General features: G+C 36.4%; 1 protein-coding gene across 1 annotated transcript; it reads right to left on the reverse strand.

The window, feature by feature from the left end:
• Positions 1 to 536: 536 nt before the first annotated feature.
• LOC140166914 (protein-glutamine gamma-glutamyltransferase K-like) lies at positions 537 to 13,341 on the reverse strand. Its single transcript, XM_072190400.1, has 9 exons — positions 13,242 to 13,341; positions 10,786 to 11,099; positions 10,154 to 10,319; positions 8,228 to 9,136; positions 5,932 to 6,186; positions 4,603 to 4,836; positions 3,114 to 3,268; positions 2,456 to 2,661; positions 537 to 975 (listed from the first exon to the last, which is right to left on the reverse strand). The coding sequence occupies exons 2-9, from the start codon at positions 11,023 to 11,025 to the stop codon at positions 834 to 836; spliced, it is 2,307 nt and encodes a 768-aa protein (XP_072046501.1). The 5' UTR covers positions 11,026 to 11,099; positions 13,242 to 13,341; the 3' UTR covers positions 537 to 833.
• Positions 13,342 to 18,219: the final 4,878 nt, after the last annotated feature.

Raw genomic sequence — 18,219 nt, forward strand, 5'->3', positions numbered from 1 at the left:
GTACGTTGGAAGAATGGGCACATGCCTAGTTAACATCACTGTGTGAAAAATAACCAGCCAATATTTTAGCTATTCTCCAAACTTCTAGCAAATATATTTCTCTAACATGACCAATAATTACAGCTAGGTTAGATGTTCAGAAGAACTTTTGTAAAATATGAGTGAGGGCAAGGCATAGCTAGCCAACTCCCCGTGTTAATTGAATGGAGATTTGACCGAAAATATTAGTATCGGACCGCTCACTTCTGAAGGATGCCAAAAAAAAGGGTATAAGCTACATTTAAACTATTCTAAATAGGTTCTAGAAAATATAGTTTTGTAACATGTCCCTAATTTTTAGCTAATTTAGATGTTTGGAGAGGGTCGCACTTTTGTGTTTTAGGAAGGATATGTAAACGACAGATAACACCAAAAATATGAAGAAATTATTTCCAAACCGTGTTAAGTCAACAATCATTATGTTGCTCATTTTGAAGAATGCTGGTTAACAAAAAGCAGGTCTTTGTCTCATTTCGTGAACAAAAGTACACATACCATTGTTTCCTTTCGTTTCCTTTATAATCGGTTACCCAACTGAAGCTATAATACCAGCTTTATTGTGATGTCGCACATTGAAAACAGACACTTGTGCACAACCAGAGAAGATCTGATTTAATCAGTTGAGCTGCTTCAATGAGTGTTATCTTGGTTTAATAGCTTTTAATGGGGTTTAAGTCCTGCAAAGGTCGAAATGAATTCTACTGTAGACATGACTGCATCATGCTGTGGTGTATGTACATTATTATGATAGTTGTATTTTTAATGATTAATAAAGAATGATTGCATATTGAAAACTATGGTTTAATTTCCAGGTCCACATCTCCGTGTACTTGGGAGAGTTGATCCGAATCAAAATCAACGATGAGTGTTCTTCTGCCTGGTTTCTGCGCCTTTAAGGTTACTTTCTGCTTTACTTCTGCTCTAGGACTGACGTTACTGAAAAAAAACCCAATAAACATAATTAGATTTTAGTAAAGATGAACACGATCTTTCCTCATACTTGTCGATGATAAACCTTGTCAATTGAAATGCAAAGGTTTCTCTGTGACACCTTATGCAATCGTTTGGAATCTATCATTGTCATTTCCATGATGAGCTTCATTAATTTATTTAACAATACAATACCTTACAAAGACCCCATGACTCTTGAGACGTTTTTCAATGTTTGCTGCGTTGGTTGGCTTTGGTTGTTTTCTTTGGTTCATTGTACAACTAAAATCCTAACCTTCATCGTGAAATGTTCCATTTTGAACTTTATTACATTATCTATATCTACATTTCTACAAAACTGAATAATAATATAACTGCCCAGCAAACACAAAACGTTTTCGACATCATTCGCAAAAGGTTATAAAAGGTTGTCAGAAAACGTTTAAATGTCGGGTTATATAAAGTATACATTAATGGCATAAAACGTTTTCATAACATTAAATAACATTTGTTGGTAATCTACTGCACAGCAAACACAAATGTTTTACAGAAAACATTTAAATGTCGGGTTATATAAAGGGTATAAAAACGTTTTAATAACATTCCAAAAACATTTTTGAAAACTTGGTACAAATCATTCTAAACAGAATGTTATTTTGGGGTTGAAAAATATTTTGCAAAAAACGTTTGCCCAAAATATTTACAATAACATTTTAAAAATGTTTTCACGACCTTTATATAACCCGACATTTAAATGTTATTAAAACGTTTTGTAAAAATCATTTTAAGAACATTTATGAGTTTGCTTGGTGCAAATATTTTAACATAATGTTATTTAAGTGTTGACAAAATATTTGGCCAAAAATGTTTGCAAAAATAGTTTACAATGACATTTCGAAAACATTTTAAAAATATTGTCGTAATGTGTTTTCATACAAAACGTTTTAAAACGATTTCATGACCTTTATATAACCCGACATTTTAATGTTATTAAAACGTTTTACCTAAACCAAACCCCAAAATATAACTTATTTAAAACGTTTTAAAAACGTTTTTGTGTTTGCTGGGTGATTCCGCCAAACAGGGCCCCTGGCGTGGACGGCATTTGGACTATCAACAATCGATTACAATCGATTACTAATTGCCGACACGACTTAGACAGCCTGACAATGTCAAATAACAGCCTCCATCTTGGGATTGGCGCCCACTATGTCGAACTATGCCGAAGATTTTCTTAAGTAACTCATTCTTTATCCAGATCATGTACTTCACCTGTCTGTTAATAGTATATGGTTAATATTGATTGATTGAACTCGGTGACAACAGCAAGAGATAATGTAAGAGTGAAGGTAATGTTATGAAATACGATTCGAAACGTGGATGAGGACCACATTTGCAATCGTAATCATTTTGACCGTTTTTGTAATTAATGACCAAATAAAGAGTATCAGTATAACTTTCCTTAATCTTTTTTTCAGAGGCTTACTTTAAATTGATGACTTTGGGTTTTTGTAGTCCAGCTCCTTCCAAATTGAAAGTGCACTTTGTCAAGGTCCTCGGAAGTGGATTCTTGAGAGCAATATCCACAGTAAATTCTTGGTTAACCTTGAGTTTAGTGTTCGAAACACTGAGGTCAAGGTTGGGAGTGCGAAGCCTGAAATCTTCCTGATCCACCAATGTCTGCTTGGTTTCCTGCATAAAGAATGTAAATATGTTACAGCTTTTTAGTATTGACGAACTCACCCCACACCAACCTACAGCCCTCCATACACCAAATAGCCTGCCTCATTTTTCATTTCAAATATACCTAATGACAATTTGATAGCTGCTTTATTCCTCAACCACTCCACTTATTTAGTTGTTTAGTTGTGGCGTTAAAATACCCAAAAAATTATGTTTCCGACGATACAGTTCTTTCAGGGACACCCTGTATTACAAACCACCCCCTCTCCCGTAGTCGTACAAACAATTCCGGATGCACCCCGTATCGAACTTATAATTATGCATCCAGAAACTTACAAAATGTTTATGTGATTATTAGGTCACGTTGAACATTCCCGCTTTGAAACTATTAATAGCAAAATAGAAAAGGTTGAAAAGCAGCGCATTGGACAATATCATATGGCCAGCACTTATTATTTTACCTTAACTCTTCCCAACAGGAATATCTTCATCGACGACTGGTCCACCAGTTTATCTACATAGTCATCAACTTTAACTTTGAATAAAGCTTCTGTTGATTGGCTTCCTGCGACAACTACACTACGACGTTCTTTCTTCACTTTGTCGGCTAACACACCTGAGAAAGGAACAGATTCAAACGATATTGCTTTTGGAAAATGGTTATAGGGCATTGGAACGCGACAATTTTCCGAAATAGGGGACATAAAAGTACTATTGATTCCATAGTCAGTTTATAAGGGGGTACTACACCCCTGTGGTAAATTTGTGACTATTTTTGAATTTTTCTCAAAATATAATAATACGCTGGTAACAAAACTTATGTATAATTATTGGGGCAAGGAATCTAATTACTACACTGAAATTTCAGTGACTCAAGACAAGCGGTTCAGTATATATGATAGGAAATGAGGTACATTCTAGTGGTACCTCTTTTCTTATCATAACTAACAAACCGCTTGTCTTGGGTCCTGTGTAGTAATTGGATTACTTGTCCCTATAACATATATAACTTTTGCTCCCACCGTGTTATTAGTTTTTGAGAAAAATGCAAAAATAGACATAAATTTATCAAGGGGTGTAGTACCCCTTAAAGTAGCTTCTCTTTATTCCCCGCCACAAAAGTTTTGGTTACTCCAAATGCAAATGGATCGAATTATAATAAATTTCCACATTGGTTGTGCAAAGAAATCAGAATATTTGTTTATAATTGGAATTTAAAAGCTCAATCGAGGGGTAGAACATTATTAGTATAGTACACGAAAAGTTCCATTGAAAAATTCAGAATCCGTAGATCTCTAGCAAAGCAATTGGCTTCCATCATATTATGTGATTACATAACTATATACCATAATTTTGACTGCCCAAGGGGTGAATGGTCAAAACTATTGACCCTCATGACCTCAAAACCAATTTTCCCACAGTGACGCCGAGTGAAAAATAGTTTGGTTTTAAGATCACGAGGAGCAATATTTTGACCATTCACAGACTAAAGGGCAGGCAATATTTGTTTTATATACCTCATACATATATTTTTACCCTTATATTATTTACTCACTTATATTATTTACTCACAAACCACTATGTCACACACAAGCCGCAACTGAGTCGGCGAGTATATGGCGCAGTGAACTATTCCATTCCATGCCACGTGACGCGGCTTTAACCAATCAAATGACAGGAATATATGCATGTGGTATATAATAGCTACCAACTCAAACTGTGTAGACTCTCATTCACCTGGGAATGTTAGTTGAATAGATTCAATTTAAAATCTGGTAAACCGGACAGTGCGGACACACCTATTTTGACAGACGAACCGACTTTGCAACTGAAACCTTCTGAAACCTGAGGTCTTCACCGGGGTCTTCACATCCCAGCTGAAGACTGTTCATAAAATAGGTATGCCCGGTTGACATCTAAATCAAATCTGAACTATCAACTGCTACTCACCTGTGTAGTAACAGATCTGAATAATCACAGACAAGTCCACATTCCTCTCTTCTGCGCTTTTGTTAGTCAGTTTCACGCCCACAGCAAAATCATCACCAACAAATATTTTGTCGTCGGCATCAACATCGATATCTACCGCGATGTCGTCAACTTCTGGAACATCTGGACTGTAGGTGTCGGGTTTAGACCCACGTTCAACCGCTGTTTCGACTGCTAAACGTTCTTCCATAGATCCTGAAACATGAATCACATGAAAATAAAAACTCTTGTCGTCACTTTCTTTGGTCTGAACGCATAAACCAACTGTGAGTGAAATATTAAACCTTGACCGATTCTCTTTAAGATTCCCATTTTGCTATATATCCATTTAGCTAGTTTCATGGAATTGTCAAGTAAATGCCACAACGAATATGTAATAAATAAATGAAACATAATAAATAATATATTATAAGGCAAACACACCATAATAGCTCATTTTGCCAAACAATTCCTACATAGGGCATATACCCCATGCAGTTAAACTGTCAACATTTGAGAACAAAATACTTCAACCTAAGGTCATTCCCAAGGAACTACTACATGGTTGCACAAGGTCATCTTACTGCACTCATTGGCCAGGGGGAATTCAAGTTGTGAGGTGAAATGCAAACCTTCTTTAAGGCATAGGTAACGTAGTTAGAAGTTTCAAAAGGTCTGTTAAATGCTCTGCGTGCTGACGATAGGTTTTCATATAAAAAGTTTCGATGTAGTTTCTTAAAATATCAAATGCTATATCAAGAACCACTAAACAAATACTATTTTTAATGTATTTTTCATGCTGATTCCACATATTTTACATTCCACATAACATGAATTTCACAGAAAATTTGAAACTTGAAGGATTTAAACACAGATCAATGAAATGAAGCTAGACCTTGGTGCCATAAAGAGCATCGTCAGAAATTGAAGTGGAACAGAAGAGATTGATCGAAATTGTGTTGAGTGTGCTGTAATACAGTACTTGCAAGCCAGTCATAATAGTATCTTAAGAGATTGAGAGACTTTCAGCTACAGAGTGAATTTCATTAAAGTTTATTACTCAGATGTTAATGGGACCTGTAGGTTACGACCAATGCTTTCACAAACATGCGCATCTTCCAAGACACAGTTATTCAACCCATTACTGATTACGTATGTTCATAGAATGACCTTTGATTTGTTGGGTACAAGCACTCATACCCCTGTAATTTATAGTCAAATTTTGAGTTCTGATATGTTATTGAACTATGCCATTGGATTGAGGCTACTTTGGTTCATAGTATTTCTAGTTTCATCGTTATCTTCACCTACCGTCTTTGTGCTTGTATTGTCCATTGATGTCCTCTCCCGATAAGTCCCCAACTACTTTTGTGTAAAGCCCCTTTCCGACCGCAGATTTTTCTATCCGAATCTTCTTCAGCGTTGGATCGTGAGACTTTGGGTCAGTGACCTCCCAATAAACTTTGTCACCATTAATTTCAGCGAAAATAAATCTGGTGTCGTACGGAAGGTACACGTGACCTTGTTTGATGGCATTGACAGAAGCTGGGCCACACTGACAAATCCCTGCAAAGACATTATCAAAATGAACACTATTAATCGCTATCAGACTATTTTGTGAGATTAAACTACTTTTTTTTAAATATCTTATGTTTATATATACCCGACCGCTATGGTACAAGTGTGTGTTTGTATGATTTATATCGTAATAAGCATAACCCCTTTACACATGTAATTCTTCACACAATGTTGTGTAACATCGAACCCCGTAATACTCATGTATAATTTACGTAAAACATTATTACACAAACTGTACCAAATCGTCTGCAATTTTACATGAAGATTATAGAGTTCTTTGGTTACATGATGCGGTGTTATTTGGATGTAGTAAGTTTTTATTTTATAGCAGACGATCTCCTTGCAGACAACGCCCTGTGAATATTAATTCTTAAACACTTCAGAACAATCCTGCAAAATCTAATTGGTTCTTACCCGTGTGATATGACACGATATCACACGGGTCAGCGCGTGTGCATCAACGCGATACAAGTACTCGCTATTTGAACCAATCGGAGGCGCATAGCAACAACGGGACTGATCGATTTTAAGCCCTAGGTAGGTCCTTGTAAAATGTAGGATTTAATTGGATTAAAATTTGTAATACTTATGATATTTCTATTTGAATTGAAGTGTTTAAGAATGAGAATAAAGTAAAGGTATTGTTTTTAGCCGATGTCGTGCATCTATCGTCTCATATAACACGGGCGACATCATTATTTTTGGCGTAAAACAACTCGGCTTCGCCTCGTTGTTTTACTTAAAATAATGATGTCGTCCAGTGGCGCTCGTCATGGCCGCCGGTTCATGTAAGGCCGTCGGTAGACGGAAGGCGTTGTTGAAAAAAAAAAAATGGGTTAATATATTTATTTTTTGCTCTTCACTTTTTCAAACCATGCAAAAAAATGTTGGGTCAACAAATCACAACTTACGTCGGTAAAAAAATATTTCCGTCGGTACATTTACACGTTGTGCCCCCTCGGTTCCAAAATCCTGGCTACGCCACTGATGTCGCCCGTGTTATATGAGACGATAGATGCACTCCAGTGGCTAAAACCAATACCTTTATTCTCTAATTAACTCATATGGAAAGGTTTCTATACAAAAACGATTTTCTTATAAACCATCATGCGCACAGTTTCCACCTCGATACACCTGAGCAAACATTTTCGTCCAAGAGCTTCCAAGTAGAGAACAACAAGCAGTGAATGTCTCCACCACAGTCTGTGATTACACTACACGGATGGGTGCATCGGGGGGTGCATAGCAATGTGAGAGCTGTGGCGCTTCTAGCTGAAAATGGGCCTCGTTGATTGGTTTTTGTAGAAACATCAAGTGTTCCCTTCATCCAATCAGAATTTTTTTATATCAAACGAAAGCTAACACTTCCCCCTAAAAACACTTTTCGTCACTAGGTCAACAGATAACGCAATTCAATGTTATAGCAAGGCGAATGTGGTAAATCTGTTGAAAACTACCTATCCAAGCACATTTTTGAACAAAATGTAGGTTTAAAAGTCAAAACCTCAAGTGTTCCTTACAATATTTATCACATTTTTTGTCATTAAATGAAAAAACACTAGTCCATACACTAGAGTCACTAGAATGAGCAATGGCCAATTCTCGTTTTGCAAATCTTGTGCAAAAAATTACTATTTTCGCCTGTTTTGTCATACGGTTGTAAATTCAATGAACTATGACTTTGCTAAAAGTGCACTTACAAATTGATATGCGAAATTGAAAGGAAGTGCATCCAGTTTGTACCGATACCTCTATCGGGGCCACGTCCTGCCACTACACCGTTCAGTAAGTGCATTTACTTGGATCAGATTTGGTTACTAGTTTGCATTACAGTGTTTCAAATTCATTTGCCAGGTCTTGCTATCGGAGCTATGCACATTTTCGTTTCTTCTTAACATGACGTACACATTAGTAGTCCTTCATTCTAATTTGAGATCTATAGTTAATGGTGTATAACTTATAGGGATTTCTCTAAGTTGGTTTTGTAAATTGCATTCATATATAATGATAATATCTGCAATATCCGTACCTTCACTGGTTTCTTGCGGTGTTGAATCAACAGCTTGCCATCCGCCATATCCAGGTGGCAAATCGGGTCTTGTCATCCAGGCGTCATTCCACACATGAAAATTCCACACGGAATCAGTATCCATCCACTTGATAGACTCCCCGTCCGTATCCACGTGTTTATCTATCGTCATGCTTGAATCCGTGTCATGCGCAGAGGCGAAATTCGTTACGCTTCTTGCCGGGATTCCAAGGGATCTCAAGATGGTAGTTAGCACACCAGAAAACACCCAACATTGCCCGTATTTCACTGGTGTCTTTTCCTTCATATATTGTTCTAAGATATCGACGCTACCGTTCCATTTTGTTGGTTTCACGCCATCCGGGTATGTTTTGCTCCACCTACCCACCAAAATCCCGCCATCATCCTGGACGTTGACAGCAGCTGACATCTTGCGAGATACAATGATAGGATTATTACGCTCATAATCAACCACTGGTTCCCGGCAATCTTGCAATAAATACATCGCAGCTTCGAAAGAGGCTTCTTCGAATTGTCCAAAGTTCCATGTACGCTTCTTAACTCTTTTGGAATTTCCATAAAATTGGTATCCTGTTTCATTGAGGACGTATTCTTCCTTTTCTTCATCACTCTCCATGTATACAGCATCTTGTTTACACCAAGGATTGAATATGATGTATATTTTATCAGGATAAGGATAACTGGATTCACTGTTTTCATCACCGTCTTTTACCTTTGTTTTCACTGACAGAGCGTAGTATCCAATAGGTGAGTTACAAGACGATTGTACTTTCAACACAACGGTTGTCCCGTCGCTGCTCTCTACTTGTGCGCCCCATTTACCTTCCTCTAATTTGTCTTGCACAGGAAAGACCAATTTGGTTCCTTTGCTATAAGATGGCACATTTCCTGTAAGTGAATAGAAATTACTTATCATGTTTTATTGCTTTCAATATTAACAAAAAATGTGACACCAAATAAGCTGCTACGTCTATTATACAAACGAGAGTTAGTGACCAAAATTGTTGCTGTAAAAATTTAAAAACAACTCTTCACACTCTAAAGTGTTCAGGAAAAACATATTCATTAGCAGCAAGAGGTCGAGTCAAGTCCGGCCGGATTGGTTTGTAAGTTGTGTTTTCACGCTAACATATACATGTACATATAATATATTTGAGCTATTTTGTACTTTATCAAATTATGCATCCTTTTCTGCCTTTTGTGGTAAATTTTATTCTATAAACTGTATGTGTTCAAATTGAGGGCGCTATTTACATATATTTAAAATTTATTTAAATATGAATTATTCCTTTAATGTCATGACAAAAAGTAGCTTGAAAATTTCCATGCTATGTGTTACTCATTTTTATGATGTTTTGATGCCATTATACAAGTGTCTACCCATTGAAAAGATGCAAACACGATTTAAGACTTTTCTTAACAATGAATACAGTTGTACACACATCAACCAACCGTGTATTTATGTTGCTGCGCGGAATCGCCACACCTTCACAGCGAGTATGTTACCTTCCTAACATTTAAGAATGCCGGTACACATTTATACACCTAGGCGGAGAGGAGTAATGAACAACACGATGGCATCGCCGGGGCTCGAACCCACAACCTTCCGATTATGAGTCGAAGCCCGTTTTGCTCGGCCACCGTGTTCCACTAAGCATGATACCTGATGGCCATGGCTACCCATAACTTCAAATCCCTCACTCTATTACTTAAACAACTATATTTATTATAAATAGATTATAATAATAGATTATAATAAATATCCAACACTTTTAACTATTTTGCTTTTGTATACTGGACTTTCTGGTTCTGGTTCTGGTAAATTACTCCAACAAAGCGGGATCCCGCATCAGCGTCGGAGGGTCTTATCTTTCCGACCGTTTTCAACATTTATCCTTTCTTTACCTGTGCTAAAGTCCAGGATGATGTCATCTGTGTCTGCGTTGTAAGGTCTTCCGAAAGTAACAGCTAGTCGAAACGGTTGGCCTCTTCGTACAATAAATTCTTTTGAGTCGTATTCAGCGGTGTGATGCTCTATACGATTTGTCTTCTGGTCATCAATCTTTATGATCTATGGAGAAATTGTTTGCATAATTAATTAATCTTTCTCTTAAGTGGTCTCGTTGCCACCAGGCTTCAACACTATTCTCGTCTGCATTAGGCCTTAAGTTTGATTGCTTCCCATGTACATTTTGTTTCGAGTTGTAAATGATTCAAGACCAAAACCACCTTTTACCCAAATTCACTTCTGAATGCACAATAAAACACGCTGTTTGTATCGTTAACAACATCTGATTTTTTATTGAAAAGTATATACATTATGATTGACAATGATTGCTGCATATAAGTTGTAAGGGGTGGGGTGGGTCTTGGGGGTGTCTGAATTTTTCACTTGAAACCTGAGGGTGATGTTTTAAATGGAGAAACAAACAAAACAAGGGTGAGTGGGTCCGAAACAATTTGAGCGGACACGAGCAGAATTATTGAACATTCCCTTATCTCAAGTGCATCTTTGAGGTATATAGTCCCATACTTACAGGGAGCGGTTTAGTTGCAGGCTTATCATCAGGCGTAGACGTTGGTGGCACTGTTCGACTTGATCTTGTTCTTTCTCTCTCCATGATGGCTTGTCTACGTCTTTCTAAAATCGCCGAGACGTCATAGCGACGCCCCTCAAATTCATATATCAAACGTCTGCGTCCATTGGGTCCCATTTCTCTGGTCAAGAGACCCCTTTCTGTGCCTGCACCTCCCGTATTGCTTGCACCACTGCCCATCGTGTGATATGAGAGGCTTATATAAAGGATGAATCAATCGTGTGAGATCTCAAGTTGTAAGCATCAAATTCCTACTGCAAAATTACAAATAAGATTGTAAATGCAATAATTATGAGCCATGCGGAGGGTTAAATTCCGATCCGCATGCCAAACATTACGTATCCCCTCCCTATTTAGTGTGCAAAAACTTGATCGCTTCCCCAATTCCGTGTGCTAACCCCCCCCCCCCAAAAAAAAGAGACCCTGTTTTGTGGATCGCGCAGTTCCAAAAGACCCCAGAATTTTACCAAAATAGGGCGCTGAAACACCCTTAGTTTTGATACCTTCAACTTAAAAGAATAAAAAGATCCATAATTGCTTATTCATCGCATCGCATTTGATTTGTACATTCGCATCCACTTTTTACCGGTACGCCAGCTTAGCTTCCAAAGACCCACTACCTCCAAATTCTGGGGGAAACATAACCACCAAAAATGATCCATCCTATTCCCTTGCCATCCCGGCAATGCTCCCCAGCACGTACATGTCAATTTTGGAAGAACCGAGTGTTTTAAGGGTAGACGTACGAGGTACATTGTATGTGGTCGAAGCAGCCAAAAGATTGATTTTATTATCTAAATCAATATATTGAAAAATAACACTTTGATATTTTGCAAAAGTTCATTCTACAAATCATATAGGCTACTTTGAAAACTTGCTCGATTTATTGTTGTTAATGAGTTATGTACGTTTTACAAAAGTGTTGTTGTTTCAGCCCTCTCTATAACATAACTCAAGAACCACTGGACCTACAAAAGTATACCTCTGATATTTGAATTCTTCTACACACTCGTTATAGAATAGTTAATCCAAATATTGCTAAAACTCACTACCATTCACAAGATGTTGTGAACTACCAAATCGCAACAGTTAAAAATAGTTGCTAACCTTGAACTTTAGGCAGCAAGATCTAGGAGTGTTCTAGACAGACAAATAAAGATCAGACAAATAAAGCTCACACATATAGAACAATGGTATTATGCTCTAAATTAAGGGGTGACAATTCTGTCCCATGTGCATGATTTTCTCGAGAGAGGCAAACGCCCAAACTTTCGTCTTGATATCTCAACTACGAGAACTATGAAAATGTAAATGCAATTATAGGCTTCCTTGTCTCATTTCCTATAAGATCAATGTATTAATATTAGTAAATACACTGCGTCTCTATAGTTAAATGGCTTAAGGTTATACGATGTATTGTTGGTCGAAGCAGCAGGAAAAAAAGTAGTTCACATCATCTTGCGAATCGTAGTGAGCTACTGAGCTTCAGCAAAAATTGCATTGCTCAATTCATATCGAGTGTGTAGAAGAATTCAAATATCACAGATATACTTTCGTAGATTCTGTGGTTCTTGAGTTATGTTGTAAAGAGAGCTGAAACAACAACACTTTTGTAAAATGTACATAACTCATTAACAACAATAAATTAAGCAAGTTTTCAAAGTATATGATTTGTAGAATGAACTTTTGCAAAACACCGTGTTATTTTTCAATAATATATTGATTTAGATAATCGAATTTTTGGCTGCTTCGACCAACAATACCTCGTATATCCTTAAACTGGAAAATTATGGGTCCTGCATATCGCCTTAATGGTCTGAATACGAGTATTATCACGCGAGCGTAGAGAGCAGAAAATGCATGTATTGCATATCTGACATGAACGTTTTCGTATATTAGCTTATATTTGCCTGCTTATACTCTGTAATTTTTGCATATCTTTTTCATGTTATTAATGCTTTCAACGCTTCGAGATTCATATTGTAAGCGCTTAATAAATATGTGGGTATTATTATTATATTAGTATTATTATTAAATAATCCTTAATTGGATTTATATATCAATTTATATGAAACACAAAGTGTTTTAACACTTTGTGTTAACACTTTGTGATTTAAAAATCAGTAACATAAAATCCCCGATGAAAATCTTCAAACATTAAAACATTGTCAATACGAATCACTTATCAAATAGTAACTTTAACAAGATGTAATGTAAATACGAGAGCTTACGAGTTGAAACGACATTACTGTTGTAATCACTCATTTATTGTTGCTAAAATAATTTTCCACATCCAAAATATAGCAACACAAGTGATGTTAAATTGCTATCGCTTTTTATGTAGTAAATTGTCAGATTATTTCAGAAAAAAACGGAAACAAAGAATGCTTAATTACCTGATATGCAAAAGAACAGGCTCATCATCTGCTATTCGATTCCACCTGTTATTCCATATGATATAATTATGTTAATATGTGATATCAACAAACTGAAGTAACTAAGCACCCTCGAACGTAAATATTCCACAAATTATCAACAAACGTGATGATATAGCAACAAATAATTCAAGCCCTATGGGGTAAATTTCATATAATTATAATTCTATTATTTTTGTGCAATATCTCATCACATATTATCGATATTGTCAAGGCATAATGGCTAATGTATATATTATAATTATTGATTTTGCCAAAATGTGACATTTTAACATACACTGCCATGCGTTAATTAAAAAATATATATATAATGAAGATGATAATGACCATGCTGCCCGTAGTTATGGACGCCAGGTAATTGCTAAGCAACTGGTAGTTCACCTGCACGCATATATATAGCAACTATATTTTATTATTCAGATTGATTTGACATTGACCTTGAATGAGGGCGTTAATTTATTTCTTTTATTTTATAATTCGTTTTTTTAAACCATGTACTTGTATAGTGGTTATCAACATTACCAACATTTTTTTTCAATACGCTGATGATATATTTTATTTTGCACAATAACCAGTGATTGCGTAGACTATGCCATAGTCGATTTTTGATAAATAAAACATGTCATTAATCATGATGAAAGGATTCAGTTGAACTCGAAATTATACTGATATTTATTACATCAAAATACTAGAATAAAATTGTTATGAAAAGTTTATATAATTATATTAGTGACAGTAAAAGTAAAGTATACGTAGGCTTATATTATTGAATGCAACATATCATAATGTCATAATTATATTGGCACTTCAATACTGAACAAATCTGATTTTAGAATCTATACCAGTTTATTAATCGCGAAAGTCCGGGTTAAAAATCGACTATGACATTGCATTTTAAACGGGAATTTGATCGGGCAAAGTCCCTAACACACACACTGTCAATCATACTTGTTTATCAATCCAATTTAACCGCACGCACAAAGCTTGGAAGTACAAGCATGGTACAAGACGCGCTCATACACCTACTGGGAGTTTAATGTTCCCGCCAACACAAAGGCCGCATAGTTGTGTACCATGTAGTTATTAATGGTAATGGCAGGTGCCCGGAGGATTTAAACCATAACGAGATATAGGCGACCAATCCATTTAAAGATGCATTACATCATGGCCAATTTTATTAGGCCAAACAGAGGGGGTACAGAGGGGGTACGGTTGTGATCAGTTGTGAAAATCTATCAATTGTGCACAAATTAATTAAATCAGACTTTTAAGCTTAAATGCAATAACCAGAGTATGGACAAGTGGACTACGGAGTAGTCTAGTAATTGTGACGTTGGAATTCTTCAGAACAATTTTACTGCACTATATAAATTATCTTAAATTCACTGGTGGCAGAAACAAAATTCAAGTTATGTGCATATTACTCGTTGTAAAAACTCTGTTAATGATCATTTCATCTTTTAGGGTAAGATTGGGTAAGTGGGATATTATTGGATACTAGTATAAAACTCATGTAAGTGAATAAAGATTAGACTTATGTTTTTATAATTCAAGTATAATCCAATGACAATGTCTGGTGTTAGTTTGGGAGGCGATACTCCAATTCAGTACAGAAGGGCGGGCGGGGCCAATTATGTTATGACTCAATAGTCCCACTTACCCCCCCCCCCCAACACTTTGACACATATATTATTTATGATATTAAAAGAACATATTTAACAGCAAGCCATGTTTATATTGGAGCACTTGGGCATTATTAACATAATTATACCAAAAACAAACAAACAATACACTATACTACACTGCAAAAACAGTATTTAGAAAGTGAAGGCCAGAATGTGCTTAGAAACGTAATGTTTAGAATATGGATGTCAGATGTTTAGAAATTGAACACCACCACTGACCAATGTTCAGAAATTTGACACATGGTGTTTAGCTTCTAAACGTGTTTACCTAGTGCAGGCAAAATTGTGTTTAGAAATGTGTTTAATTTCTAAACACTGTTTTTGCAATGTACACTCATAGAAATGACTTATTCGCCTTGTTGGCGCAATTCAAAAGGAGTAAGTTTGGACAACTCAAAAATAGTGTAAAAGTTGCCCAAACAAAATTCATTTTAGTTATCCGAACTTAAAAAATGCTGAAAAAGCTCAAAAAGTTCCGTCAACTAATCAACTTTGTTGGCATTACTTAAAAAGTTGATGTAAGTCGTTGCGTCAACTTTTTAAGTAATGCCAACTTCTGAATTTAAGTTCAGGGAACGTAGAAAAATAAACAAGGTTCAAAGAACCAATTAGTTGAGTTATTGTAACTCAACATGTAAGTTGATGTAACTCGTTCATATTAATTATATTGTTTTGAGTTATTCCAATTTGGTACTTTGGTACTTAATTCACGTAATTTGATCATTTTCTGCACAATTAGCAGTATTCAAATATTTATTTTTGTAATCAGTGCAAAATTTTGTATACTATAGCACACCTCTAGAAAATTATGCTAACCTAGGCTAGTTTCATTTTCTGAGTTGTAACAACTCAATAAAGTAAGTGCAAATGAGTGCGACCAACATAATGATATCGAGTCAGCGTTACTCAAAATTGTACGCGTTGGCATTACTCGGAAAGTTGACGCAAAAGATGGTACGACTCTCTAGGATATTTGGTTAAAAAGATAGAGGGTTAAGTGCACACAATTTTTTAAAAAAATGACTATATCTCATTAACCAATGATCCTACAGATATGCGACCACTAACCTTTCCTCTGGTCATTAGGAACAAAAAAGTCAGTGGTCGCATATCTGTAGGATCATTGGTTAATGAGATATAGTCATTTTTTTAAAAATTTGTGTGCACTTAACCCTCTATCTTTTTAACCAAATATCCTAGAGAGTCGTACCATATGTCAAACTTTTCATCTGGTCATAAGGAACAAAAACGTCAGTGGTCGCATATCTGTAGGATCATTGGTTAATGAGATATAACCACTTTTTTTTTATTATGTGCACTTAAACCTCTATCTTTTTAACCAAATATCCTAGAGAGTCGTGCGATATGTCAATTTTTTCCTCTGGTCATAAGGAACAAAAAAAGTCAGTGGTCGCATATCTGTAGGATCATTGGTTAATGAGATATAGTGACTTTTTTGTACTTTGTGCACTTAACCCTCTTTTTTTTTTACTTCTGGATATCGTTTGGAGGCAAATGATTTTTTATTTTAAAGCTTATGGTATATTCTAAACACGAAATAAAACTAAATTGACAGCGATCCGACTTTACAGCCGTTTCGTGGTGGACGGTCACATTTAACATATTAAATCGTTTATCATTGTGTATCCCTTCTGTCAACATCGAATTGGTTTGTGGCTGACTTAGCTTGGGGCCAAATGGCATGTCAACTGTGGCCGAATTGGTTTGGGTCCGAATCGACCTGCTTCCATGCTGAATAACAGAAAATGGCAAAAATGTACGTACTTTTACAAGGCAAAAAGCAACTGTACTGGGCATTGTTGACATGGTGCCTTCGCAAAAGAAAGTTTCCTACAATAAAGACCTAACTTTTAAGATGGTTTGTATGTTTGAAGTTGCAAAATTAACAATCACTCAATCAGGCGCCCGGTTTATATACCGCCGCGTTCAGCAAGTCATCATCAAGAGGACACTCACAATACGTGCTCTATATTATTAGTCCATGATAAATATCGAATGATCTTCGATTCATCTTCGTCCTGTGAAAAAAATTGAAAAATAAGCTAGAATTGAAGCCTGACGTTGCGCCAAAACAGGCTTATGTAGGCCTAAGTGTAATGATAAATGAATTACCACGGTACTAAATGTTCCTGTCAGTCCTGTGCTGGTGCAAAACTTCTCATGCAATTCTATCTTTAACATTACATTCAAATTATAATTACTAGTACATTGTAAATTGGAACTGACACCAATTTTTTCAGGAATATCTTGTTTGATGTGATCCCCCCCGGGTTTTGAAGACCAACACACCCCCGGGTCGTTTTTCGTGGGTAGGCACGATACGCGCGTATCGCGTTTAGGGTGACAAAAACATGAAAAATTGGAAAAAAGGGTAGCAAAATTGCAATTCCTAAATACGCGGAAATGAAATTTAGGATATGAAATTTGATGTTAGGAATGAAATCCTTGTTTAGGGTGTCGTTTTAGCCAAGGGTTAAATCCTTGTTTAGGGTGCTTTTCAAAAGTTGATTATCGCGGATGGTGTACAGGCCACAATGGGAGTGACACCCCCCCGGAACACACCTGATTATAAAGTCGCCTGTCACTAGTTATAACATTTCACTTTTCTGACCTTAAAATCAAAACTTGTCAAGTTTTCAACACTTTTTCTACAACCTTATTTTTCCAAATAAACGACGTATTTTGATTTTCTCACTCGGATTTCGCGGTTCTCGTGGTACCTAGCGCTAGATGGATGCAGGAGCGTAGCAGGAGCCTCGGAGGCCCATGGACAAAGAGCAGTGCGGGGCCCTTTTAACACCACCTTTAACAGCTTTAACACTAACCCACTTTATTTTGATCGGGGCCCCGGAACCCTCGGGCCCATGGACTTCGTCCACCCTGTCCTCCCGCTTGCTACGCCCCTGGATGGATGGTTATATCACCCATGATCATCCATTTTTGTCTCTCATTCGCAGGGGACAGAGAGTGAAAAAGAAAAGAAAAAATATAATCAGACTGTCACACAGTCGAATTGAAATGCGAATTTAAGAGCAAACAATATTTCAATACTGTATTTTGGTGGCGTGGCCTTGATATACTGGCTAGCAAATAGCGTAGGAAGTTTACGTAGATCTGTAGATAGCAACTAAACATAGGGATATAAAGAAATAAACACTTGTATGATTGACTCACTATAAAAAGCCTATACAAATGTTTCAAGAGGCCGAGGCGTTAAGCTAATGTTGTTTATT

This window comes from Amphiura filiformis, chromosome 12 (genome assembly GCF_039555335.1).
Source record: "Amphiura filiformis chromosome 12, Afil_fr2py, whole genome shotgun sequence".
Classification (NCBI taxonomy): domain Eukaryota; kingdom Metazoa; phylum Echinodermata; class Ophiuroidea; order Amphilepidida; family Amphiuridae; genus Amphiura; species Amphiura filiformis.

Excerpts from the sequence above, each read along its gene's own strand:
- LOC140166914 (XM_072190400.1), bottom strand. The coding sequence starts at position 11,025 with ATGGGCAGTGGTGCAAGCAATACGGGAGGTGCAGGCACAGAAAGGGGT. Across the intron at positions 9,137-10,153 it reads CATCCTGGACTTTAGCACAG|GAAATGTGCCATCTTATAGC; the intron begins GTAAAGAAAGGA and ends ATTCACTTACAG. Across the intron at positions 6,187-8,227 it reads ACCGCAAGAAACCAGTGAAG|GGATTTGTCAGTGTGGCCCA; the intron begins GTACGGATATTG and ends ATGTCTTTGCAG.